This window comes from Moschus berezovskii, chromosome 9 (assembly GCF_049115385.1).
Source record: "Moschus berezovskii isolate FMDL1 chromosome 9, NW_MosBer_1.0, whole genome shotgun sequence".
Classification (NCBI taxonomy): Eukaryota; Metazoa; Chordata; class Mammalia; order Artiodactyla; family Moschidae; genus Moschus; species Moschus berezovskii.
Window position 1 is genome coordinate 45,070,983 of NC_142468.1, and position 27,559 is coordinate 45,098,541.

The 27,559-nt window shown below is 37.8% G+C and overlaps 1 protein-coding gene across 1 annotated transcript in view; it reads right to left on the bottom strand.

Moving 5' to 3' along the window:
- Positions 1-2,114: 2,114 nt before the first annotated feature.
- DMXL2 (Dmx like 2) overlaps positions 2,115-27,559 on the bottom strand; it is a 163,820-nt gene continuing 138,375 nt past the window's right edge. The window contains exons 29-44 of the mRNA XM_055436246.2: positions 23,922-24,100; positions 19,346-19,476; positions 18,801-18,886; positions 18,190-18,391; positions 17,065-17,182; positions 13,050-13,112; positions 12,170-12,256; positions 11,965-12,086; positions 10,650-10,788; positions 9,925-9,985; positions 9,707-9,834; positions 7,944-8,021; positions 6,549-6,640; positions 5,829-5,881; positions 4,235-4,452; positions 2,115-3,565 (exon numbers count right to left, since the gene is read on the bottom strand). Coding sequence (XP_055292221.2) covers positions 3,356-3,565; positions 4,235-4,452; positions 5,829-5,881; positions 6,549-6,640; positions 7,944-8,021; positions 9,707-9,834; positions 9,925-9,985; positions 10,650-10,788; positions 11,965-12,086; positions 12,170-12,256; positions 13,050-13,112; positions 17,065-17,182; positions 18,190-18,391; positions 18,801-18,886; positions 19,346-19,476; positions 23,922-24,100 — 1,967 coding nt within the window. The 3' untranslated portion in view covers positions 2,115-3,355. The remainder of the gene's footprint in view (positions 3,566-4,234; positions 4,453-5,828; positions 5,882-6,548; positions 6,641-7,943; positions 8,022-9,706; positions 9,835-9,924; positions 9,986-10,649; positions 10,789-11,964; positions 12,087-12,169; positions 12,257-13,049; positions 13,113-17,064; positions 17,183-18,189; positions 18,392-18,800; positions 18,887-19,345; positions 19,477-23,921; positions 24,101-27,559) is intronic.

The following is a 27,559-nucleotide window of genomic DNA, read 5'->3' on the forward strand; positions in this document are numbered from 1 at the left end:
ACTTCAGCCTACCAGGCTCCTCCATTCATGGGATTTTCTAGGCAAGAGTACTGGAGTGGGGTGCCATTGTCTTCTCCGCTATTTTACATATAGTATTGTGTATATGTCAGTCCCAATCTTCCAATTTATCCCTACCTTCTCTTACCCCCGTGGTAACTGTAAGTTTGTTTACTACATCTGTAACTCTACTTCTGTTGTGTTAAATAAGTTCATTTGTATCCTTTTTTAGATTCCTCATGAAAACAATATCATATGCTGTTTATCTTTCTCTGACTTCATTCAGTATAACAATCTCTCAGTCCATCCATGTTGCTGGAAATGCATTTTTATGGCTGCATAATATTCTGCTGTGTGTGTGTGTGTGTGTGTATACACACCTTCTTTATCCATCTTTTGATGAACATTTAGGTTGCCTCCATGTTCTGGCTGTTGTGAAACAGTGCTGCAATGCACACTGGGATGCATGGACCTTTCTCAGTTATAGTCTTCTCTGGATATATGCCCAGGAGTAGTATCACTTCACGCAGATCAGAATGACCATCAACAAAAATCTACAAACAATAAGCGCTGGACAGGGTGTGGAGAAACGGGAACCCTCCTACACTGTTGGGCTGGAATATAAATTCCAGCAGCCATTATGGAAAACAGTATGGAGGTTCCTCAAAAAAAAAAACCTAAAACTAGATTTAGCATATATGATCCTGCAATCCCACTCCTGGGCATATATCCAGAAAAGATGAAAACTCTAATTTGAAAATACATGCACCCAGTGTTCATAATAGCACTGTTTACAACAGATGAATGGATAAAGAAGATATGGTATATATACACAATGGAATACTATGCAGCCATTAAAAAGAATGAAATACGGCCATTTGCAGTAATATGGATAGACCTCCAGATTTTCATACTAAGTAAACCTTCAGAGAAAGACAAATGATATCATTTATATGTGGAATCTAAAAAATAAATAATACAAATGAACTCATTTACAAAACAGAAACAGACTTACAGACAGAAAGCAAACTTATGGTTACCAAAGGGGAAAGGTGGTATGGGGGATAAATCAGGAGTACAGGATTAACAGATACACACCACTATATATACAATAGATAAACAAGGATTTACTGTATAGCACAGAGAACTGCATTCAATATAATGGAAAAGAACTGGAAAAATATATATAACTGAATCACTTTGCTGCACACCTAACACAGTATTGTAAATCATCTACAATTTTGAAAAATTCTATTATCTTACAGATTGACCAAATCAGTTTAGTTCAGTTCAGTCATTCAGTTGTGTCTGACTCCTTGCGATCCCATGAACCACAGCACGCCAGGCCTCCCTGTCCATCACCAACTCCCGGAGTTCACTCAAACTCACATCCATCAAATCGTTGACCAAATCACCAGGTACTATTTTAGTATAATACATACAGTGATGGAGAGAATGCAACATATAGAAGTTACTGTATGCAGAACTGTGGTAAGTGTATGTGCATGCATGCTCAGTCATGTCCGACTCTTTTGTGACCCCATGAATTGCTGCCCACCAAACTCCTTTGTCCCTAGGATTTTCCAGGCAAGAATACTGGAGTGGGTTGCATTTCCACCTCCAGGGGATCTTCCTGACCCACGGTCACACACTTGTCTCCTGCGTTGCAGGCAGATTCTTTACCTGCTTAGCCACTCGGGAAAACCCCGGTAAGTGTATGTGTATGCTTACAATTTTTGTTACATTTGTGTTTCTATGTATTTAGGCATTCTCCCTCCTCTTTCCTTCAGCAGTCCACATGAGCACCATGCCCAGCTTAGCTCCTTCACCAGTGTGGACACCAAAATGCACTCTAACTTCAATCAACAAGAAGATAAAGTAATGTTAGTTCTTACCCTACTAAATCCCAACACTGCATGCCTTCTGTCTGGTCAGCTCTATATCCCGTTTCCTAAAATGGCTTCTCATATAGAAGGTACTCATAAATATTTGTAAATGAATGAACTGCCTAATATCTTAAGAATTTTCCAATAGTTAACCAAAGTTTTATTAAAGTTAAAATGATCTCAAATGTTATAAATATTATTAAAGAGTGCCACACCAAACTGAGATAAAACTCTAACAAATAACATTTATTTTTCTTTTACATATGTATTTCACAGCTTAGATACCACACTGCCTTCAGAGAAAGGTGCTTTGATGCCATTATATTTTACTATTTACTGCACAGGCATTAAACATTCTCATTAACATGATGAGACAATTTGCTGGTAAACATTTAAACACACAGACACTGGTTTCAATATTTCAAGAACATATTTTTGGTTATAACCAAGAAGTACACCAAAATAGGACAATATTGGCTAATATTTTTCAAGCAAATAATATTTAACTCTGCATAGTTTATACAATAGGCTGTGATAATAAATAATATCACCAATCTCATCAACTATTAATTGGCCACAAAAAGCCTAACATTCATTTTAATTATGATATGAAATGTTCTACTGGTGTAGTTTCAACATAGTCTTCAAATGTGGGTGTTTAACCTTGAATAGTGAAAAGAAAAAGTACTAAACTGGACTAAAAAAAGGAAGTATTAACTTGGTATGTTTTGGTTAACTACAAATATGTCATGTCCACCTATTACATTCCTAACATGAAGGCAAATATTTAAATAGAAAAACCAGCAGTCCAAAAAATGTGAATGTGCAAATTGTGAGGAAAACATTGCATTTAAATTTGCACTCATTTGCAAATTACAGTACTAGCTCAGTATAAACACTAACAGGAAGAATATTCAGCAGGAAAGAATGGGAACAACCTCTCACAGCAGAGAACTAGTCACTGCACATGGGTCCAAAGCTTAGAGTGTTTCTGGTGACCTGGAGCTTCTAACTCCTTAGGACTGTTCTTCATTCAACGAAGGAGACTGCAGGCATGCTACAATCGGTGGTAAGAATAGGAAGAAAAACCTGAAACAGCAACAGTTTCTTCCTAGATTTGGTGTAAAAGTCCTTCTCATTATTATAACTTAGTTACAGGTTAACTTCTAACCTTGATTGTTTTCTGAGTCAGGTTTGCTAAATGCTGTAAAGAATAGCTACCCTTCATACAATACTAGGTTTTGTTTTATTTAAATATTGTCAGCATGATAAAAGGTTACATGCACAGTTATTCTACCAGCCCACATAGGCACAACTCGGCCTAACACTCACCTTGGATCAGATTCTACACAGAGATTCTCTGTATTGTTTTCAATGGGTAAACAACTGCTTGGAAAGCAGAAATGCCTAATAATTTCTGCAGGGTGTTTTTAACTGAAATGTTTGTAAAAATAATGCCCCAACCTTTAAGCCTACAGAATGTCAAGAATTCTATGAGGGATGTTAAAAGCACTGGGCAAAACCCTGGTTTTCAATGTCCCGTCTGCCCCACAGGAGAAGATCCGGTTGCCCTGGGTGATGTCGATCTGCATGACTCCAGCCCCCAGGTTCCTGAATATGGACTGTTTAGCGTGTTCATTTTTAAATGAATGAATTAGGCCATGGCCTGTCAATCTCCAAACCTAGTTTAGAGGAAAACGTGAAAACAAAAAGTGTGAGTCTTTTAAGAAAGAGATGAGAAACTTTCAAAAACACAGCCTTCACTTGTGTTCTCCCAGCCCAAATGACCTCTTTAAAGCCCAACCTTCCCCTCAACTACCTCTTTACCAACAGTTTATTTAATTAGAAATAACACCACTCACAGGGCTCATTTACTATCCTTACAGTTCCTTGTACCTTCTTTCAAATTCCTTTTATTCACACCCTCTTGTTTCAAATTAACCATATATAACCCCATCTCCAGTTCAATTAAATACATTCCTAACATACTAAGCTTTGGCCCTGGGGTAGTATAAAAGAACAGTACCGCCTCACTTATCTGGAAACTTCAACTGTACAAAATAGAGTCAGAGACTGAAGACAGAGGTGGGGGGAGGGGAGCAGGTCCCCAGAAACTCCATGCATTAATTAAACACACAGAGTTCTTTAAAGCTTTTTAATGACCTGAGAGTATACTCAGTTCATCTGGTTTCCTAGGTCCTAACAAGAACCACACAGAAGGAAGGAAGGAAGCAAGAGACAGTGTTCGCATGAAGAGGGTGGTGAGTTTTTTGCTTTGGTTTCCCTTCCCAATCAGCCTTGACAGAAGATAAACATAATAGCACATGTGCACATCTCTCATACCGACTCACCTTGATGTTACCTTCTGCTGAACCTGTAGTAAAATATTCCTCACAGGGGTCGAGGGCCAGTGCCTTAATAGCAGAGTCATGCGCCTGGAATGTGTGCATTAGCTGTCTCTGCCTGATGTCAAAAATACAGATGTATCCTTTCCTGCCTCCAGATATGAGAAGTTGCTGTTTTGGTGCATACTGAAGCACCGTGGCACCATGATCATGGCATGTGAAACCTGAAGAGAAACATCAAGAGCCTTTCCCAAACCATATCTACTTTGACACTGCTGGTAATTTTTAAATACACATTTCAGTAATACAGAAATTACTGTCAGTTTCCCTTCTAAATTTCTATAATCATAAAGTAAAAAGACTGCAAGCACTGACAGAAAAGAAACTTATTCATAACCTCAGTATGAAAACACACATATACACAGGAAGTTTAAGCCCTAACTAAGCTATACTGTCTCCTAAGAATGCAGAAGCCAAAATGCAGAGAACAAGGTTCTCAGTGATACTCGATGTCTCTAATACCCCAATGACAAGCATTTACCCTTTCACAGTCCCTGTCCATACATAAAGCCTCATCAAAAATTGTCTAGAGCACAGGGAACCATATTTAATGTCCTGTGATAAACCTAATGGAAAAGAATGTATGTGCAACTGAATCTCTTTGCTATAAAGCAGAAATTAACACTGTAAATCAACTATACTTCAAAAAAAAAAAAAAGTTCTTCTTAGAGAAGTAATTAAAACTACACTAGTGTGAAAACTGCCAGCTACAAATTAAGAAGCTATCCTTCCTGGGACCCTCTGCATTCTAATATGATTAAAGCCTTAAATTAATTTAAAAGATGTTAATAATTATTCACCAAAAGGAGAATTTTTCAATCAAAATTAAAAATTACATCTCTCAAATAATACATCTTCACTGTAAAATCTTTTTTGTTTTTTCTAAGTCCACCCAGCTTTGTTTAACTCAAAACTTACTAGAGCTTCGAGCATTTTCGGTGGCATTGTGAGGAAGACTGGTCTTTAGGATGGCAATTGGAAACATTGTCACAAAAGGAATACTTCTAACTCATCACAAGGTTAACTTTTATTTCATGGTTAGGTTTAATTCTTTAAAATATGATCTCATTTATGTTGAGCTCAATAAATACTTTGCCACTAACTCCTTCAACAGCCTTGACTCTGCAACCATATGGACTGGAGCCCACCAGGCTCCTCTGTCCATGGGATTCTATAGGCAAGAACACTGCAGTGGATTGCCATGACCACCTTCAGGGGATCTTCCCAACCCAGGGATCGAACTCTGGTCTCCTGTGACTGCTGCACTGGCAGGTGGGTTCCTTACCACGAGCACCACGCCCCATACCATATTTTCTGAAGGGAATACAACACAAGGATTATTCTAGCCTAGCTGGATGTCTGTGACCATACATATTTACCTCAGCAAGCCAGTCAGCATTCTAGTTAACTTTTAGAATTTTACTCATTCTATATATTTCTCCATTTTTAACCCGTGAACAAACTATACACACTGAATTTACTAGTTAAAACCGGGAAAGCACTCTTTCATAGCATAATGAAAATCGAAGAGTTGACTCACCATGAATGAGGCTGTTTCCAGGTGTTATCAATGTGTCCCAGAGGCATACATTTCTAATAAAAATACATCATAGCCAAGTTTTTCAAAGTCATCACTGGGATAAACTATGTCTTTACATCAAATATTTTTACTTATTGAGTCTTATGGTTTTTTGGTTCACTTATATTTATAAAGCAGTGATTCTCAACTAGGACGAGGGTAGAGGTTAGGACTGAGGATATATCTCTTCCAAGAGTCTATCCTTTTCAAACTACAGGGTTCTGTGTCTCACATGGTCCCACCTGACTCATCCCCATCTATCTCCTGGCCCTCTTTCTTCATTATTACTCCAGGGAAAATGAGACATTATTTCCTGAGTAGAAGAGACGTTTCTCTATCCCTGGGCATCAACACCACAGGGAAATGAGAGGTATCATTCATGGGCACATGCTGCCAATGAAAACAATTGAAGGCAAAGAAAATGTTGAGAATGCTACAGAGTCTCAAAAATCTGCCAGCATTTAACAGCGGTTAAAAAAAAATTCCACATACTTATTAGTAGATTACATTGGGAGTAATTTTGGCCTCTTTCTGATAAGGAAAACTGCTCAAAAGAATTTGTAACAAAGTTTTTGTATTTCTGAGGTGAAAAAACCTAAGTATAGAAATCCATACTTTCTAGCAAGAGTGCCTTTCTGCCTAAAACAGGCTTATTTCTGGTTTGCATCTTTGTCAACCTACCTATTGTCATTGGAGTGTCCAGATGTGGCAACTAGGCTTGAAGAGGTAACAAATGCAAAGTCACTTGTGGCTTTACTGTGGCACTGCCAGCTCTGTGGGAAGTGCAGAAGTGCAGCTGCTGTTATCTCAGAACCCAGTAAAATGTGGTACATTACACACACACACAGCTCTGCTAATCATTTACTACATGCACAAACTGTAGACAGTTTCTAAATTCTAGAATAGAGAATAAATGATAGGATTTGCTGTCATCTGCACATTATTTGGCTAATACCAAACTTAAAGAAGTTGATAAAAACATGGAATTAAAGGTGACTTTTTTTAGATTATGTAACAAAGGGATAAAACAAGTACATAAATTTAAGCAAGCAATTTAATTATATTAAGGGTCCAGGCAATTTTAGTGCTTATCTCAAATACATTTAATAAGCTTTAATAATACTAAATCATAACAAACAGCCACCATCCAAAGAGGAACAACTCCTACATGCCCATCTAGTCTTAGACCTGAAGGACTCAAGTCAAACTGTACCATTAATATAGTTATCTACCTTCCTTATCACCTCTGTGGGCCCTGCCTTCACTCCAGGTAAAGAGCAATAATAAAAAACAAAGTCAAAAGTGGTCCTGCAAAATAATCCACAGGTTTGAGGATGTTCCAGAGCTGTAGCAAATCACTTACTGAGACAGACATGACTCTCCTTTCTGGATCAGGTATGGAAGAGCAGAAACTCGGAGGTGAGGAGTCAGGAGGGGGAGCAGGGTATTTAAAATAAAATAGACGTTTTTCTGTTTGGAATTATTTTGGTATATTACAGAAATGACAAAGGCCAGAGGGTAGACTGAAGGTCACTTCCACTTCTATAAAGACTTTATGACACAGTCTATAATGTATTAATTTAAGAGAAACATCTCCAGACATGCTCATCTGCATCATCAAATGACTGAAACAGGATTTGGATTAATGGATGAAGTCACCTATGGGGATTGGTTATTTTAAAATCTAGTAGTGATATTCTGGAGCAAATTGGCATGCATGGAACCTGTCTGGTTCTTATTACAGTACCTAAAATGAATCACTATAAAATTCTATCATTAAGAAGTTAGAGATTTCAAAATGGATAAAAGTATAATAAAAATGTATCTTAAATAGTACTACACACAGGGAAGGCCCCTAAAAATTTTCAAATACAATGGTCATCCTTCAAGCTGTAAAAACCAAAGTCTTTGGTTATTCTGATCTAGAATGAGGGCAATGATGGGTGCTGGGCTGCGGTTCCTGGCAGAGCGGTCCCTTTCCCAACAGATCTACCAGTGGTAATTGCTGTCTGAAACAAACACTTCACAAACAAGGCAGCCTCTGCATGTACCCCGGGAGTATTGAATGATACTTACCATGTAAGGTTTAGGATTTGATGCAGTTTGGTTTACTTGCCAGATACTCAGAAAACCCTCTCCATCCGCAACACCACACTGTAAGAATAGTGTGAATATTAAACACAGCTTCTGAGTAGCCATGTCAAAGGTAAAATCACTTATCAAAAGGAGAGTCACTCAGTGTCACTTTATCAACATCCTGCCTGTACGGATGTTCCTGCTGCTGTAGTTCTCAGTCAGTTCAGTCGGTCAGTCGTGTCTGACTCTTTGCGACCCCATGAATCGCAGCACACCAGGCCTCCCTCTCCATCACCAACTCCTGGAGTCTACCCAAACTCATGTCCACAGAGTTGGTGATGCCATCCAGCCATCTCATTCTCTGTCGTCCCCTTCTCCTCCCGCCCCCAACCTTTCCCAGCATCAGAGTCTTTTCCAGTGAGTCAACTCGTCGCATGAGGTAGCCAAAGTATTGCAGTTTCAGCTTTAGCATCAGTCCTTCCAACGAACACCCAGGACTGATCTCCTTTAGGATGGACTGGTTGGATCTCCCCGCAGTCCAAGGGACTCTCAAGAGTTCTCCAACACCACAGTTCAAAAGCATCAATTCTTTGGCGCTCAACTTTCTTCACAGTCCAACTTTCACATCCATACATGACCACTGGAAAAACCATAGCCTTGACTAGATGGACCTTTGTTGGCAAAGTAATGTCTCTGCTTTTTAATATGCTACCCAGGTTGGTCTCAAGAAACCCCAAGTACTGCAAATATCCAGCCACCTTTTAAAGGCTTTTCCACGCCTAGTTCACTGCTTTACTCCAAATTTCTGTAATATAATTTAGGGGGAAAAAAAAAACTGGTTTCTCTCAGGTGCCTGACTTCACACAGGGGCACCATCAACACAAAAACAGAATTCTTTATAATCACAGAACACTTAGTGTATCTGTAAGTGGATGATTAATTGATCCACACAAAATTCTGTGGATTTATGCTCTTATTGAGAGCCAAAGGGCTATATAAACAGACACCAAACTGCCTCAGTTCAGTTCAATTGCTCTCTTGTATCCAACTCTTTGCGACTCTATGAACTGAAGCACGCCAGGCTTCCCTGTCCATTACCAACTTCCAAACCTTGCTTAAGCTCATATCTATCAAGTCAGTGATGCCATCCAACCATCTCATCCTCTGTCGTCCCCTTCTCCTCCTACCTTCAATCTTTCCCAGCATCAGGGCCTTTTCAAATGAGTCATTTCTTTGCATCAGGTGGCCAAAGTACTGGAGTTTCAGCTTCAGCATCAGTCCTTCCAATGAACACCCAAGACTGATCTCCTTTAGGATGGACTAGTTGGATCTCTTTGCAATCCAAGAGACACTCAAGTGTCTTCTCCAACACCACAGTTCAAAAGAATCAATTCTTCTGCACTCAGCTTTCTTTATAGTCCAACTCTCACATCTACATATGACTACTGGAAAAACCACAGCTTTGACTAGACAGACCTTTGTCAGCAAAGTGATGTCTCTGCTTTTTAATACGCTGTGTAGGCTGGTCACAGCTTTTCTTCCAAGGAGCAAGTGTCTTTTACTTTCATGACTGCCGCCACCATCTGAAGTGATTTTGGAGCCCCCCAAAAATAAAATCTCTCACTGTTTCCATTCCAAACTGCCTGCTAAGTTTAAATCTATAGTGACTGAACTTGTTTTTAGATGTAGCTTTACTAGCCACTTATTCATAAATATCCACAATTATTTTCAGATGAATTTAGTAGTAACCCCCTAGAACTAACCTTGTTGCCCTGTGAATTAAAATATAATCTGGTGACTCTTGCATTGCCAGCTTGGCGGAAACAGACAAGCTGCTGAGGTCGTGTCCACTCAAACATTCGTACACTGCCATCCTGAGCCCCTGTAAGATCTGAGACACATGAGGAAAAGCAAAAAGTTAAGCCAGCTTCAAAATGATAGAGGCCACTCACAGTTCTTTGATAATGAATAAAACACTTACAGTACTGATGGACTGGGTGTGACGTCATTCTTTTAACATTATGGAGATTTCTTTTCATAAGCTTTAAAAGATGATGAAAATGAATTTATATTGTGGCATCACAGAAGAGATAAGGAAGGATATGCTTCAGGCCACATCTAATTCTAATAACATTTATTCTCTCACACTGGATTATTACTAAAATAAACCCTATTGTGGATTTTCTGACCCCCTAAATACATGACACTTGTCTGAACAGGCTGGGGAAGCACAGTCACTTGATGGCTTGGCCCTGGTCTGTGTGGACTGTGAGGACACCGAGCAGCTTCATCTAGGGATAAAGGGAACTCTCCTCCAAGTGCCCGTCCCTGAGGACAATCAGAACTATCTCCAGATTCTTCAGAGCAGAACATGAGAATGGGACCCCTTAACTACCATGATTAACAATAATGTTATTGGTACACTTTTCAAACACAGAGTAGACACAAATTCCTTTCCATCTCTGTTTACTGCCATGTGCTTCTCAGTTTGCTCATTTATAAAATGAAAATCACGTAGGTTGTCATGAGAAAAAAAAAGCATGCACCTGACACAAGCTCATAGCACGTTAGCTATTGTCCTTATGGTGTACTAACTACTGGTCAGGGCCTCAGATCTTCAGCCCACCATTCCTATGTCAAAGTGATTTAAACCTATTTTTGAGCGAGTCCATATCCAGCAACCATACCTAATAGTAAATGACATACCACACTAGCTCCAGTGCTAGTCTGTCCACTGCCCAGCCATGGCAGAGATGAAGATGGATGCACCTGACTTGCTGAATAGGATGTTGCAGTGGGTTGATAAAGAGTTGTAGTGGAACCTCGATAATCAATATCATCTGAACTGTGGAAAATATTCGTGTGTTACTGTGAAAGTTCCATTTTTCAACACAAATTCCAATTACAGACCTTTTTATCTACCCAAAGGACAATTTTTATTTTAAAAAAATAGAATGAATAAGTATCCATGAGGAAAACTTAGATTCCTAATCATCGCCAATTTTAGTACTAGTTAACTTTTTGCATTTAGGCAAAATGTAAGTTAAATGTTTGGGGGAATTTTGTTGTACAAATTAGAGCAAATGTTTGTTTTGAAGTATTTAACACAGATTGGCTTTTTATCCTGTATAGAAAAAGACTGTATGTTCTCTTCAAGTATGATACCCATTTATAAAATTCATACATTTTAAAGAAATCTTAGTTAAAAGTTTTCCTAGAGTGAGGTATTAGTTATCACATTAAAATGTTAATTTTTAATTGTTATATAACACAGTTCCATCTACCCTGAAGTATGACTGCAACTTAGTTATATTCTATACTAACAAGCGGGAACCAGAACAGTGGAAGAGGCTATCCTGGCAGCATTCCCAGTACATAAAATTTCCAAGAGTCTGGAGAAATGAAGAGGGAGGGCAGACGTGGAGGAGACACCCCAAAACAGGAAAGTGTTCCTGAACTCTTGGTGCAGTGTCCAGAGTTTTACTGCAAAGTAAGGCTGTCTACATTTTTATCTTAAAAAAAAAAAAGAAAGGTATGCTTATAAGGATATAAGCGAGAAGAAACACTGAAAATTAGTAAATATGACTCAGTCTACTTAATATATTTGTGTATTCTGCTTTTTACAGTAATTATCCAAATCAGCTAAATTTATTTACCATTGTGTAAATTTCTGACATATCTTTGGAGTTAAATGTCAGTAATTAGCATTAGGCTTTGAGGATTATTCTGACTCAAACCCTAGGAATAGCTCAGGGTCTAATGGAAGAAGTAGGAGTAATCTGCACACTGAAGTAAAGGAGAGCCTTTTATTGGCAGCTAAACCAATTATGTTTGTCTCCTTCCCAAATGAAGGGGGAGAGAGAGACACGTAGTTTTCAAGACAATTCAAATCACAAGCATAACCATTTAATAGACTCTTTGAAGAAAGCTGCATTTAAAATTGACTACTATACCCCATGCAAAATGTTTTGGTGTTAAAAATAAATAAATAAAATAAATTGACTACATAAGGTAAGCAGACCTTTTGGATTCTCTGTCATATTCTTCTCCAATCCATATGTATGACTGACAGGCCAGTAGAGAAGTAATATCGAGTTCTTGTACATCGTGTGTTGAAGCCAAAACAATTTCATTACAGTTTGCCTATAAAGCAAAGGCAGAGTCAATAACTAAGCAATTTCACTAAATCAAAGTACTACATTCTTCATAATGACTGAAGCATTTACCTTATTAATGGAAAATGCCATGATCATATCCGACTCTTTATGAATGATTTTTGCCTTTCCGCCTGGATAGCCCAGATCTGCTTCAACCTACAAGACACACGCCAGCAGTTTTAGTCGTGACAGCACAGCTCTATAAAGATATACATATATCCCACAAAACTTAAAAAGGACAAGAAGAAAATGTAGCAGCAGCAAGAAAGAAGGTACCAGTAATTTTAATGTGTTGATAATTAAATGTGGAATTAGCTTTGATTCTCTGATGCCCTGTAATCACCCCAATTACAAAATTTCCATTTTGATTACAGGATACTGAGTAACTGTCACAAAAGATTAGCTAACATAATTTTCATTAGTGTTTATAACAGAAAATGTGTCTCTTGTCTCTTCCCAAAGTGCACAAAGATACAGCAGCAAGAATATGAGAGAAAAAGACACAGAAAGACAATGGAGTCATGTAAGAAATGAAGCATTTTTAAATAAGGGTGATGAGATAGGAGTAAGAAGTTGGAGAGAAGAACAGTTAGAAAGGAATGAAGAAGATGGATGAGAGGAAAGTGTTCTGCTTAGCGTCAAAGGTGACAGGAAGGAAACAAGAGGCAGAATCAAGACGGAGGAAACAAAACAATCATGCTTTAGAATAGATTTTGAAAAGGGACAGAAGTGAAGATGGGACAGGAAGCAACAAGGAAAAGAACCAACTGCAAGACAGCTCAAGCCTGACACAGTGGAGCATCTCCTACCCTGTGCCACTGAGGTGTGTGGGAGCAGTGAGCACTCCGACTAGTTAGCCAGCTGGGAAGATCATGGTTAGTATCAGAGATGAGGGGTTAGCTCCTTGAACTTTAAAGAATGAGCTAAATTTGAGAGCATGGAACACTACCTTGATGTGGTAATCTTCTGCTACGCAGTTTTGTTTGACCTGCTCCACATGTTCTTCTATAGACTTAAACAACACCACATCGTCACAAATGCAAAACACACACATGAAACGGAATTATAAAAAAAAAAAAGAAATCTTCAAATTGAAATGGACACTCCATCACTTAAAGATGGTAAAAATGAATTTGTAAGCACAACATTAAGAATTAAACTGAATAAAATGTGATATCATCAAATAAAACACAACACAAAAAGGCAAAATTTATGTATTATGCATTTAAAAGCAATTTCAAAATAAAAATTCATTAAATTCATTATTTGTATGTCAGTATAACTGGAAGTTATACTGTTATATAACTTGGAAGTTCTAACTGTAAACTCAAAAAAACCCCAAAATTTTGAAAAATAAAACCTATTTATACAAGCAGATGCATTCTCTACTATTATAGATTCCTATCCTTATAGGGGTTTATTTCAAGTAAAAAATGAAAACTTTTTTTTTCTAAACACAGATTAAAAGTACTGATAATTATTTCATTCTTACTCAGAAGGAATATATCCATGAAGAGAGATTCAAGGATTAAAATTCACAACAACCATTTACTACACATAATCTTAGGATTTTTCTCCTTAAAGAACATGTTTGATGAGATGAAGCTTGGGAAAGAAATCACACAAATAACTTTGCTCCTGGTTGATAACGGGGCCATTAGGGATACCTACAATCAGTGGTATTTCTGCTCTGCTGTGGAAACCTCTGAAGGTTTCATCCTAATACCAAAACTTCCTGGAATGCCTATTTCTCTTTCAGCCAACAGGCCCAAAACCCCACACCTTCTGTGACTGCCCGAGGGCTGCTGCAGCTGATGCTGAAGGAATGGGACATGTGTGCAGAGGGTGACTCAGCAGAAGCCAACTGCTGAAGACCCTGCTGCTGCTAAGTCACTTCAGTCGTGTCCGACTCTGTGTGACCCCATAGACAGAAGCCCACCAGGCTCCCCTGTCCCTGGGATTCTCCAGGCAAGAACACTGGAGTGGGTCGCCATTTCCTTCTCCAATGTGTGAAAGTGAAGTTGCTCAGTCGTGTCCGACCCTTAGCGACCCCATGGACTGCAGCCTACCAGGCTCCTCCATCCATGGGATTTTCTAGGCAATAGTACCGGAGTGGCTTGCCATTGCCTTCTCCGGCTGAAGACCCTATCTACCTTTAATCAGGGGCTAAGCTTCCCACATTTACTGATTTCACAAAGACTTGTTCTGTAGAGTAGTCTCTAACACACTCAGTGAGTAAACATATCTCATAGTGATTCTAAAATTTCAGCATTTCTCAGAATTTTATTTTTATTAAGTGATTTAAAAAAAAATTAGCCAACATTTTAGCATTCTTAGGATTATTTTGCCAATTTTGGTAATTAATTCCCTAGATTTACCAAACATATAGACCACCAATATCCTATTTAATAATCTAAAAAGATAAACCACTCTTATTATATGGGTAGTTTTAATAAATTTTGCATATTTCTGAACTAAATGGCCAATTTTATTTTGTCCTAACAGCCTTAACACTGTTTTTATAATGTTTTTTCATAAATGAAAACCATTTTTCCAGCAGATCTGTGCTAGTCAACACAGTAGCCACTAACCACATGTGACTGTTTAAACAAAATTAAAAATTCAGTTCCTCAATCACACTAGCCATATTTCAACTGCTCAATAACCACATGTGGCTGATGACTACTATCCTGTACAGAACAGATACAAATTTCCACCATCACAGAAAGTTCTACTGGACAGTATTGAACAAGACACTGGGCTTCCCAGGTGGCACAGTGATAAAGAACCACTTGGCAATGCAATAGACACACGAGATGGGGGTTCGATCCAGAGTTGGGAAGATCCCCTGAAGGAAGAAATGGCAACCCACTCCAGTATTCTTGCCTGGGAAATTCCATGGACAGGGGAATCTGGTGGGCTATAGTCCATGGAGTCAGAGTCAGACACAACTGAGCAACTGAACACAAAGCACAAACAAGATATTGATTTCTTTCAACAATTTAAATTCAAAGGTACAAAAGGGTACATGATAAAAATTCTTCCAGGCAAACCCCCAGGCACGTACTTCCCATGCTGGAACCAACCAACAGTTACATAAACAGCATTTTAAGAAACATTCAATTTATGTCTGTCCCACGTCCCTGTACCTGGAGACCCTCTTCTGGGAGAAAAACAGAAAAATACACACAGCTTGGGCTGCTGATTCCAAGAGCACAGAGATGGAGGGACATAGACAAGAGGGGGTAAGGGGCAGAATCGGGGAGACTTGTGTTGAGAATGAGGGAAACCAGAAAGAAGACAACAGACCTGAATAGCAAGACAAGTACTGAGGGTCCAATCAACCTTGACCCTGGCTTCCCACAGCACTCTGAGGCTCTGATGATTCAACAAAACAAAACTGCCAGAAACCTTATGAACAACTAAAGCATACTTTCAAGAAATCAGTCAATAATTTGAAGAACTAACACTCAGAAAATTGATCCTTCAATCAACTGCCTTGAACTGGCTTTCTGTGAATAACAGCTCTAACTGAGCAATATCTTTTATCTTACATCTATTTCTTAGACTTTCTATATCTTATTTTATGGGATTTGGACTCAGTATCACTATAGAAAATGCAGTAAACAACAGATTAAATGAGAGGAAACGAATTTAGCTCTGGGGTTCCCGCAACAAAACCCTACATCAATAATTTTCATACCATTGGGGTCTTTTGTTATCAAAAAAAGCTTGTAAGATACAAAAGAATCCCTATACTTCATTCCTCCAGTTCCTCACTTAAGTACATAATTTTTAAATCCACATAAAAAATAAATGACTGTTGACCAAAACTGACCACAATGGCCATCCAAGTGAGTGAATGATTAGTGAAAAGAATGAGTCTGGTTCTGCTGCCGTAGGCATGGGGAACATCTGAGAGGCAGTTATATTTTCTACCTTGGGAAACTGAACCACATAGACTGTCCCTCTTGGTGTGAAATATAATTCATTTTTCTTTTCTCACTGTTTTTGTTTGCCAAATCTTTAATCACATCTTACACTCTGAACACTCTTCAAACTGCTCATTACCTCATTAAATAGCCAAATGGACTGAAATGCTTATATAAACCATCTGCATACCCCTCATTTTATAATGAGATCATTTTAAGGTCGAAAGTGCCACTCTCTCAAATTCATGATTCTTCTTGAACCCTGTATGGCATTACATTACTAACTTATATTTAGCTTAAAAATCACTACGCAATGTAGAATCTCTGCCTCACTTTTTAAAAGTAATCTCCTTCATCTCACATTTGGTATTTCTGTAGTTGAATCTCCCTCAAAAAATTATCTTGAATTTGTTGCCTCTACAGTTTATCCTGTTCATTTCTAAATGCTAAGTAAATAAAGGGTTATGCTGCATTTTCAGTTAAATGATACTGGAAAAGACTCTGATGCTGGGAAAGGTTGGGGGCGGGAGGAGAAGGGGACGACCGAGAGTGAGATGGCTGGATGGCATCACCGACTCTGTGGACATGAGTTTGAGTGAACTCCGGGAGTTGGGGATGGACAGGGAGGCCTGGCGTGCTGTGATTCATGGGGTCGCGGAGAGTCGGACACGACTGAGCGACTGAACTGAACATAGAGTATACTCATTTATATATTAAATTCCCTAAGCCATCCCTCACAATGTTTGTTACATGTAAAATCCCAATGGCAAATATTATAAAGGATATATCAACTTTCATTTGATTATACAGGATTTATCCAAGGACCTATGTTGTTTCATTGTTATGAAATAAAAATTGTAAGTTTTTATCTTAAAAAAATTCTCTAAAGTTTGGTAAAATGTTACCTATGATACATGAAAGATAATGAGTTCAAACCAAAAGTAAATTTCAAATAAATCAAGCACTAGATTCATTAGAAATGTTAAAGAAAACCAAATGAAAATTATGAGAGAATTTCTTTTCCCAAAATACCTCACTCTGCTTTCTTTTCTTAGTGAAAATATATCTCATGAATGTCTCTTGAAGTACTTCCTGTTTAACAAGGAAATGCCAAAGTCGTTTGACTGGAAGTGCAGAAGAATCCCGGGATCTAGTTAAAAAAAAACAAAAAAAACAATGTACCACACTATTTTAGTATATAGAAAATGTTTCATTATTTGCAGATAATTTTTTAAAACCTCCATTATTGCAAAGAAAATATAGCATTAAGCTCAACAAAATTTAATGTTTCACTTTGAATTTTCAGTTCTATAAATCGTTCCTTCATCTGGCAATTAATTCTCTAATTACTGATTCTCCAAATGGACAAGCTGAGCTGAGAGTCAAATGAATCTCTTTATTTTCTTTTAAAATTATCCTTTAGGTTGGGTCTGCTGGTTATAGCGTATCACCAATGAATATAAAGTCCCACATTTAATTTTTAACAGCCTAACAAACTAAAAAGCCTTGATCTTTCAAGTTTAAAAGCTATACTCTACATCATGGCCAGCTGCCTCAAAAACAGGATGCTACTTATTAAAAGAGGCTTCCCAGGGAGCACTAGTGGTAACCCATCTGCCAAAAGACAAGAAACAAGAGGTTTGATCCCTGAAGGAAGGGATGGCAAGCCATTCCAGTATTCTTGCCTGCAGAATCCCACGGACAAAGGAGCCTGGTGGGCTATAGTCCATGGCCTAGTAAAGAGTCGGACATGACTGAAGTGACTTAATCACACAGCACACAGATAAACAGATAGAAGATCAAAACATCAATTAAAAAACCTCACTGTGTTTAGCATTAAATTACAGACAAAAGGTCAGCAGCATCTTATTTGCATATATAGACTGTTATCCCAAAGCATTTAAGACTTCTTAAAATGATGACAAAAATAAAGGTTTCTTCCTGATTATAAAATTGTCTACTGAAGTATATGTAATAGGGGAAAAATAATTTTCTATCCAGAATTCAGATATTTTCTTTGGCATATACTGCTAGAAACAGGACTGCAACTTCAAAGTCATGCATGGTTAAAAGGCTACTGGCATAATATTGTGCCACACTGTCTTCCAGAAAGGTTAAGCTGAGCTACTCTTATTAGCATTATAAGAGAATTCTTACTTGAATGGAGTATTTTCAGGTTCTAGCATCGCTTTATTTCGAAGACTAGCTGGTCCAGCTCCAACTGAAAGGTCAGTTGGATATGTGTTGATGTAGTTGGGGGGAGGACCTTCAAAATGATCCATTTTCTCTTGTAAGATCTGCTCCCAATTCTCCAAGTTTTTAATCACAGCAATACCTAATGGTGATGTTACAGGCAACTCTAAAATGTAATAGGATATATTTCACTTTGATTAAAGATGTTGACCATCCCCACCTATTTACAAAATCCAAATTGTTAAAGCCGAAACGTCTGAAAATAGAAATAAATCTGAAAATGTTAATCTAACATCATTTGGACTATTAATGCTTTGAACAAAAGACCAGCTTTCTAACATGAGCTGAGAAAATGTTCCACTTCTACAGGCTGTTTTCCTGCTTTTACTTCCAACCTTCCAGGTAGTCAGTAATTCTTGCCATGTGAACTAAAAACCACACACTGGAACCTAAGATAAACAAGACACCTCATAACATCTCCAATGCAGTTTTTTTTTTTTTTCAGTTCTTTTATATGGATCTTGTAACAAGAAACTTGGTAATTATTAGCATTAATTTTCAAATTCCAAACTTACCAGAAAATTCCAACCCAGCAATGGGAAAGAAATTCCTGATGTTGTAAAGTGCAAGCTTAACCATTGTCAAATGTAGAAGAGCCCAGCTGTTCAAACAGGATAAAAAAAATTCTCCTTAATTGAAATATAAAATCATGAGAACATAGTACTGTGTCAATTTTTTGGCCCAATCTCCCACCCAGAAAACAAGCTGTTTTTTCCTAACCATTTACTATTAAAAAAAAAATAGTACTTTTGCAGTCTCTGAAAATAAAAGATATGCAACAATGGAAAGGGTTTTATTACATAGCCACATGGAATCTAACAGCATATCAATAAATTATGTATTTTTTTCCTCACTAAAAATGTTTGTGCCAGTTTGAAACAAGATGTGAAATACTCTACTATCTAGCAATTTACCTCAAAAGTAAAGAATTCCTAACCTGAAAATATAAGTCAATTCTTGTATAAATTCATGATATAATAGTAATGTTGCTTAAAACCAGTAATATCAGGAATTTTTACAAAAGAAAAGGCAGAAGGAAAAAGAAGAAAGCCTCATTTACCTATAGGAGTTAGGATCTTGGTGCTCCTGTATCTGTATATCTGAAAAAAAAGCATCATCTTCTTCTTCATCACTATGAATGCTTTCATCAGAATCATATATAACTCCACTATCAGACAAAGGGAGAAATGGCTGCAATAAAATGTGAAGTTATTTTTGAATGTATAATTATTTTTATCCTAACTTAATAATGAACATTTAAAGTGGTGTCAATCTAAATTAAAATTTTCTTTTGATAATGATACTAGACCTGGGAAAGTCAAGAAACCAAGTTAAAACTCTCAAATTCAATAATAGCTACATACAACACAAATATTTTTAAAATTAACAGTCTTTTTCTTATATATCAGCAATAACTAGTTCAAAAACTCTGAAGAAAAAAAGGTAATTAAGAAACATAATACCAAAGGAAAAACTTTATGAAAACTGTGAGAGCTACGGTGAAGGAAATTACAAATCCCTTCAAAATCTAAATAAGGAGACTGAAGTATTAAAAATAATGATTCTTTAATTTATGTGTTTTAGGTAATTGCAATAAAAATTTCCATAGGGATTTCTTTTCCTTTTTTGAAACTTGATAATGACTGTAAAGTTCACAGGGAAGGAAAAATAGGTAAGATTAGCTGAGAAATCTGTCTAAAGTGAAAGATAAGGTTTCTTGGTGAACATTAAAATCAGGAATTAAAACAAGTGTAGTCTAGCGATTGATTGATGGAAAATATAGTCCAAGAAGAGTACGTAGATAAGAAATTAATGTATGACAAAGGTAACATCTTAAGTTGCTGGGAGGGCAAGGAAAGACAACTACTTGTAAGGGTGGGAACGATAAGGAGGGCACCAAAGTCTGATTCTCACTTCACTCTAGATGAACAGGGGAGTTAAAAGTTACAAAGAACGAGGAGGAGGAGAAGGAGGGAACAAAGGAAGAGGAGAAGATAACAAAAGCAAACACTTATTAGTGGGAAGAACTTCACTTAAAAACAATGTAACATCATTTTTATAAAAGTATGGATCAGTTCAGTTCAGTCGCTCAGTCATGTCCAACTCTTTGCGACCCCATGAATCACAGCACACCAGGCCTCCCTGTCCATCACCAACTCCCGGAGTTCACTCAAACTCTTGTCCATCGAGTCGGTGATGCCATCCAGCCATCTCATTCTCTGTCGTCCCCTTCTCCTCCCGCCCCTAATCCTTCCCAGCATCAGAGTCTTTTCCAGTGAGTCAGCTCATCGCATGAGGTGGCCAAAGTATTGGAGTTTCAGCTTTAGCATCAGTCCATGACTAAATAAACTTCCTAAAACTTCTGTATATTAAAAACACAAAATTAAAAGGCAAATAAACTGGAAAAAGTATCACAAGATAAATTGCTAATATCCTTAATAAGTAATTCATTAAAAGTAAGAAAAATATTACAGTTCTAATAGATAATTTAGTTAAGAACATGAACAGTCAGTTCCTCAAAGTAGAAAACCTAATGGCTGTAGATTCATTAACATTTTTATATCACTAACAGGAAATAAAAATTTAACCAAATTAACAAAAATAAAAAGGAATACTTAACAAAAGTAAAGTCATATGTGTGCTCACTATTCTCAGAGTATAGATCAGTAATTTGGAGATATATATCAAAAGTCTTTGACTCAGTACTTCTTAATTACATAATCAGAATGAATAGGCTTTCAAAAAAGATTATGAATCTCAGCATTATATATAAAAATGAAAAAATAAATATAGCAAAAGGCTAATAGGAAAATGGTTATGTAAACTATAACATACTCATCAAACTGAATAGTTATTTCACATGATTCACGTTTTGAGATAGATTCTTAATACCTAATTTTTGATAATTTTTAAAAATTCAACATTTTATCAGCTAAGTCAAAATGTGATCCTTTAAAAGGACACACTGTCTATGAAGCAACAGCTCCAAAGTATTTTTGTGCAGTTTGATACCTTTTATATCTGAAGTAGCCTTACCAGAAAAGAGAAAATCTATAATTGACAAAGTAGTATTTTTAAAACTTCAAAATGATAAATGATTTTAACATACAAAATTGGCCTCAAACTAATAAACTTAAAATCTGTAGGGCAAATAAAAATGCCCCCTTCCTTCTGAACCTCCTTCCCACCTGCCACCACATCCCAACCCTCTAGGTTATCACAGAGCACCAGTTTGAGCTCCCTGTACCATACAGCAAATTCCTACTGGCTATCTATGTTACATATGGTAATATGTTTCAATACTACTCTCTCCATTCATTCTACCCTCTTCTTCATTCACTGCGTCCACAAGACCATTCTCTATGGAAACAATGGAGACACTGCTGGCCTGCAAATAGGTTCATCAGTAACATCTTTCTAGATTCCATATACACGCATTAATACAAGATATTTTTCTCTTTCTGACCTATTTCACACTGTAAAATAGGCTCTAGGTCCATCTACCTCACTGGAACTGACTTGCATGTGTTCCTTTTTATGACTAAGTAATATTCCATCGTATATATGTACCACAACTTCTTTATCCATTCATCTGTCGATGGATACCTTGGTTGCTTCCATGTCCTGGCTATCATAAGTAGTGCTGCAGTGAACACTGGGGTACATGTATCTTTTTCAATTATGGTTTTCTCAGGGTATATGCCCAGTAGTGGGACTGTTGGGTCATATGGTAGTTTTATTCCTAGTTTCTTAAGGGATACTGTTTCTCTATAGTGGCCAACTGACAGTCCCACTAAGAGTGTAGGAGGGTCCCCTTTTCTCCACACTCTCTCCAGTGCTCATTGTTTGTAGACTTTTTGATGATAGCCATTCAGACTGGTGTGAGATGATACATCATTGGAGTTTTGATTTGCATTATAAAATTTCCAGCAGATCCTTGCTTCAAGCCCTTGACATTTGAAATAGCTGGATACTTGATGAGGAAATTTAACTTGCTTCCAGAATTATAAAAATCTCAGTTTTATAAAATGCATCTATTCACGGAGGTACTTTCTCTAATTTGGGATCAAAATATAAAATGTTTACACAGGATAACTGCAGTGGATTAAAATATTCAATACATAAAACATGTTTAAATCCATAATAACAAAAGCACTTGCTTCCTCTGAAGGATGCTAGAGAATCAACTCATCATTTTGAAAACTGGTACAAAAAGCAAAGAATAAAGCATTTATTCTGTATTTCTCTTTCAAAATGCACTTCAGGTTAACCAAATAGGATGAATAAGGAAGTATGTCAGCAAATAACTAAAACTCCCCAAATTTACGATAATGGATTCAGGCAAAGATCATCAATTAACATCCCAAAAAAGAATGCTTCCTGGTGGAAATACACAAAACCACCTATGAAGTAATCTCTACTCCCTTTTCCCTATCTAATCAGAAAGGAATGTGATAATGTCTCTAAATTTAACTCTCACTTTACAGAAAAACAGAAAATCAGAGGAACACGGGGATGCCATCAGCAAGCTGCTGAAAAATTTTAAATGACAAATTTTGGGGCAAAAAAGGGGCAGGGGTAAATTTAACAAAGTGAGGTGGGGGTAGAACCTACAGATTAAAAGAGACTTAAGACATATCAACCAACTGTAATATATGAATCATTCTGGATCCTGATTTAACAAACCAACCGTTCAAAAACATTTAAGGTATAACGGGGGAAAGTGTGAACATTCTCTGGATACTTGATAGTAAAGAACCATGTGTGAATGTGTGTGTATATAAATGTGAGTGTGTGTTTATGTGCGTGTCTGTGTGAGAGAGAGAGAATGCTCATGTGTTACTGATTCAAAACCCTTCTTTTTAAAAAATACATAATGAAACATTTATGAGTGAAATTTCATGTTTAGATTTGCTCCCAAACAATCTTGGGAGTGGGAAGAATTATAATGCAACAGAGGTAAAGAAGGAAACCTATCAATAGAATGTGAAATGCTCAAAAAACCAAGTACAGAAAAGCACCCACCCAGCACTGTACAAAATGGGACTATGTAGGATCTAGTCACTATGAGTATTCTGATCCCCAGAGAAGTTCCCTCTGCTTTGGAGGAATAGCTATGTCATGCTGCTGCTGCTGCTAAGTCGCTTCAGTCGTGTCTGACTCTGTACGACCCCACAGACGGCAGCCCACCAGGCTCCCCCGTCCCTGGGATTCTCCAGGCAAGAACACTGGAGTGGGTTGCCATTTCCTTCTCCAGCTATGTCATGGGGCCCCATGAAACCCATGGTCTGATGAAACTCTCAAATATCCATCCACCATCTCCTGCTCTAATTTCATGCTGACCAAGGTAACTACTGACAATCAGAAGGGATGCTAGATACAAGTATTCCAGTCCCTAGAAAAGGATGATGCTGATTATATGTTAGTAAACTGAGTTCTGGTTTATACCTAAGTCCCATATGATTTTAATTTATCTCAACCATATCAAGTGTCTGATCATTCCTGAATGATCATTCAGCTTCTGGAATTGAGAGATGAAATGTCTAAACTATGGTGATTCAACCCAGAAGCTGCCCCATCATTCCTATGTGAGACAAACAGAAACACATAAAGCATATGTTCTGCAGGCCCCTTACCTTTGCAACAAAATAATCCCACATACTAAGTTCAGGAGGAATAAACTTTTCTTTGTAAGATGGTCTTTCTGTAGGCACAGGTGGTGGGGTAGTGTCCTTTACAGGTCTTCCAGGGACCAGCATTCGCATGTTAAACCTCCTACGGTGTTTATCTATATCTTCAGAAGGAACAGGAGGTGCTGAATTTAAAGACAGGAAAAAAAAATCCCATTCTTATTTTCCATTATTAATTCAAAGAGTTAACCTTTCTTTTCAGCCTTGAAAAGAACATTCTTGCCATGTTTTTAGTTTACACTAAATTACTTGTATCTGTGCTTGTAAACTTTTCTAGTCACTGCATCAGTTTTCCAGCAATCATGACAGAGCTATAAAAGATTAATTTGCAATGAAGCAGCCTATGTGCCATTAATATACAGAATAAGGATTCAAGCAATTCTATATACAATGTATCAAATAAATGACATATATTCAACAAGTAGTAAAGATGCTGTTCAAGAAAGAGTCACTGAATGAATATGTAGGATATAAGTTCAGTTCAGTTCAGTCGCTCAGTCGTTTCCGACTCTCTGCGACCCCATGAATCACAGCACGCCAGGCCTCCCTGTCCATCACCAACTCCCGGAGTTCACTCAAACTCATGTCCTCAGAGTCGGTGATGCCATCCAGCCATCTCATTCTCTGTCGTCCCCTTCTCCTCCCGCCCCCAACCTTTCCCAGCATCAGAGTCTTTTCCAGTGAGTCAACTCGTCGCATGAGGTGGCCAAAGTATTGCAGTTTCAGCTTTAGCATCAGTCCCTCCAATGAACACCCAGGATTGATCTCCTTTAGAATGGACTGGTTGGATCTCCTTGCAGTACAAGGGACTCTATAAAGCATGCCTTAAAAGAAAAGCAGAGGCTCAATGTGAAAAGAGGAAGTTGACAGCAGAAACAAATGATCAATGGCTTGGCTAAATGAGGAATAACTTTCTTTTGCGAGACAGGCAGTCAGGGAGGGAGTAACAAGGATAGTCTAGAGTTAGGCATGGACTAGCCTGTGGGTAGAAAGCTGGGGGCTCATCCTGTGGGCCATTCTCATGAAGGCATCTTGAATGAGGCACGCGATGAGGCAAAGTCTGCACAATCAATGAGGATGGAACGGCCTGAACTAGTACAGTGGGTGGTAAAGACCGAAAGGAAGGGTTAGATGTAAGAAATACATAAAAGGAATATCAAAAGGATTCAGGACTAATTGGTTATGAGATAGCCAGGAAGAAGTCAGCCTGGTCCTCTCCTGGGGCTCCCTGTCACAGAAAATAATAATTCTATCTCAAGTTCTCTTTGACGAACATGACCACTTTTCACTCTGTCCATCACTAGGCTACACCACTTTTATCTTTTTTTAATTGAGGTGGAATTTACACAAAATTAACCATTTTACAATGTACAGTTCAGTGGCACTTAGTACATTCATACTGTTGTGCAACCAACATCCCTATCTAGTTGCAAAGCGTTCTTACCACACCAAATGAAAACCCCACACTAATCAAACAATCACTCCCCATTCCTCCCTCCCCCTAGCCCATGGCAACCACCAATATGCTTTCTGTCTCTACGGATTTACCTATTCTGAATATTTCATATAAATGGAAGCACACACTGTGTGACCTTTAGTGTCTGACTTCTTAAACTGAGCATCATATTTTTAAGGTTCATGCTGGTTATAGCATGTGTTAATATTCACTCTTTTTTATGCTGAATTACGTTCCATTGTACTTATATACCACATTTTGTTTATCCATTCACTCTTGATGGTAACCCACAACTATCTTTCTTTTGGGAGAAGACTTTTGTTGTTGTTTTTTTTTTAATTTTTACAATGCTGTGTTGGTTTCAGCCACACAACAACGCACATCAGCCATAATTATACATACATCCCCTCCCCTCCCTAGCCTCCCCCTACCCCATCCCTCCAGGTCATCACAGAACACCAGAGTGGGCTCCCTGTACTACACAGCAACTTCTCACCAGCTATCCATCTTACACCTGATAGTGTATATATGTTGGTGTTACTTTCTCTATTTATTCCACTCTCCCCCTCCCCCATTGTGTCCACAAGTCCATTCTCTACATCTGCATCTCCATTCCTTCCCTGGAAATAGGTTCAGCAATAGCATTTTTCTAGATTCCATACATATGTGTTAATATACTATATTTGTTTTTCTCTGACTTACTTCACTATGTATAATAGGCTCTAGGTTCATCCACCTCACTGGAACTGATTCAAATTTATTCTTCACAATTATCTTTTAAGTGGGCTATTCGTGCAGCGTCCCACATGGGCTCCCTACTTTTATTCTCTCACACAGACTATTTTCCACACAGCAGTTAGAGTGGGTCTTTTGAACATCTAAATCAGATTACATCATTCTTCTGCTTAAAACCCTCCAGTAGTTTCCTACCTTCCTTTAGAACAGCAGTGATAATAAATGACCCATGAAGCCCTAAGTGACCTTGCTCCCAGTTACTTATCTCATCTCTGACTACACTCCCTGGCTCAGGATAGCCATCTGGCCAGCATGACAGTTCCTGGAAAAAGTCAAATTAGTCCAACCTCATGACTTTTGCACTCACTTCTCCGTCTGCCTGAAATGCTCTGGCCCCAGGTATCTGCACAATCTGATCCCTGACTTCCCCAGGACTCTGATCAACTGTCATCTATTCAGAAATGTGTCTTCTGACCACCCTAACTAAACTCTTCCCACCCCCTTTTCCCTCATCATTCTCTGTCTACTCACTCCGTTATATTTTTATTGTAGTTCTTACCATACCTGAAATACTATCATTTGTTAATTGTGTGTTTACCTCTACTAGGTGTAAGCTTCATGAAAATAGGGAGTCTGTCTGTTTTGTTCACCATATCCCAAAAGCCTAGCATATGGCAGGTGTAAGTGAATGTAAACGTGAATATGTCCTCAGAGGTTTAAGCATGATGATTTGATGAGTGAATTACCATGAAATAATAATAGAAAACTCAGGAAGAGAAAATAAGTGATCTGGGAGGAAAACTTTTAAATTTACAGTGGATTACAACTGGATAGGAAGATGCAGATGAGTCATCCATATGTAACAGGAGTGGAGACAATGGGAGTCAGTAAGATCATCTCCCTTACTTTGACTTACATGGGAACTTATTCATTTGATTCGATCTTGGGCACTGAGGACACAGGTTAGAACCTGTGCCTTTAGCTAGTGGTTCTCTGAGCCACTATCTCATCATCTGGAACATGACCATTTCTATGGATGAATTAAGACAGGCAATTTCTGTGTTACAGCACCAAGGTAGAGAACGTTCCCATGGCATCAGTCTATATCTTACCAACCTACCATCTTAAAAAGTGGACTAAAAATATATTCTCATCCATAAGAAAAAAAAAAGAGCACCGAAAATAGAATTCAAAAACCATGTGCATGATTGGAACAGCCTGAGTATGATCATGAACTTAATCTGAAGCCAACCACTGGTATACTCTGTAAGAACTATGAGGATTTATCTAAATCTTCTCTACTTAAAAACTTTCTAAAAAACTTTTAAAAAATAAGTGTGATATCTTAAAAGCTGAGAAAAGAATGTGGGTGGCAAAAAAAAATTCTCAATTA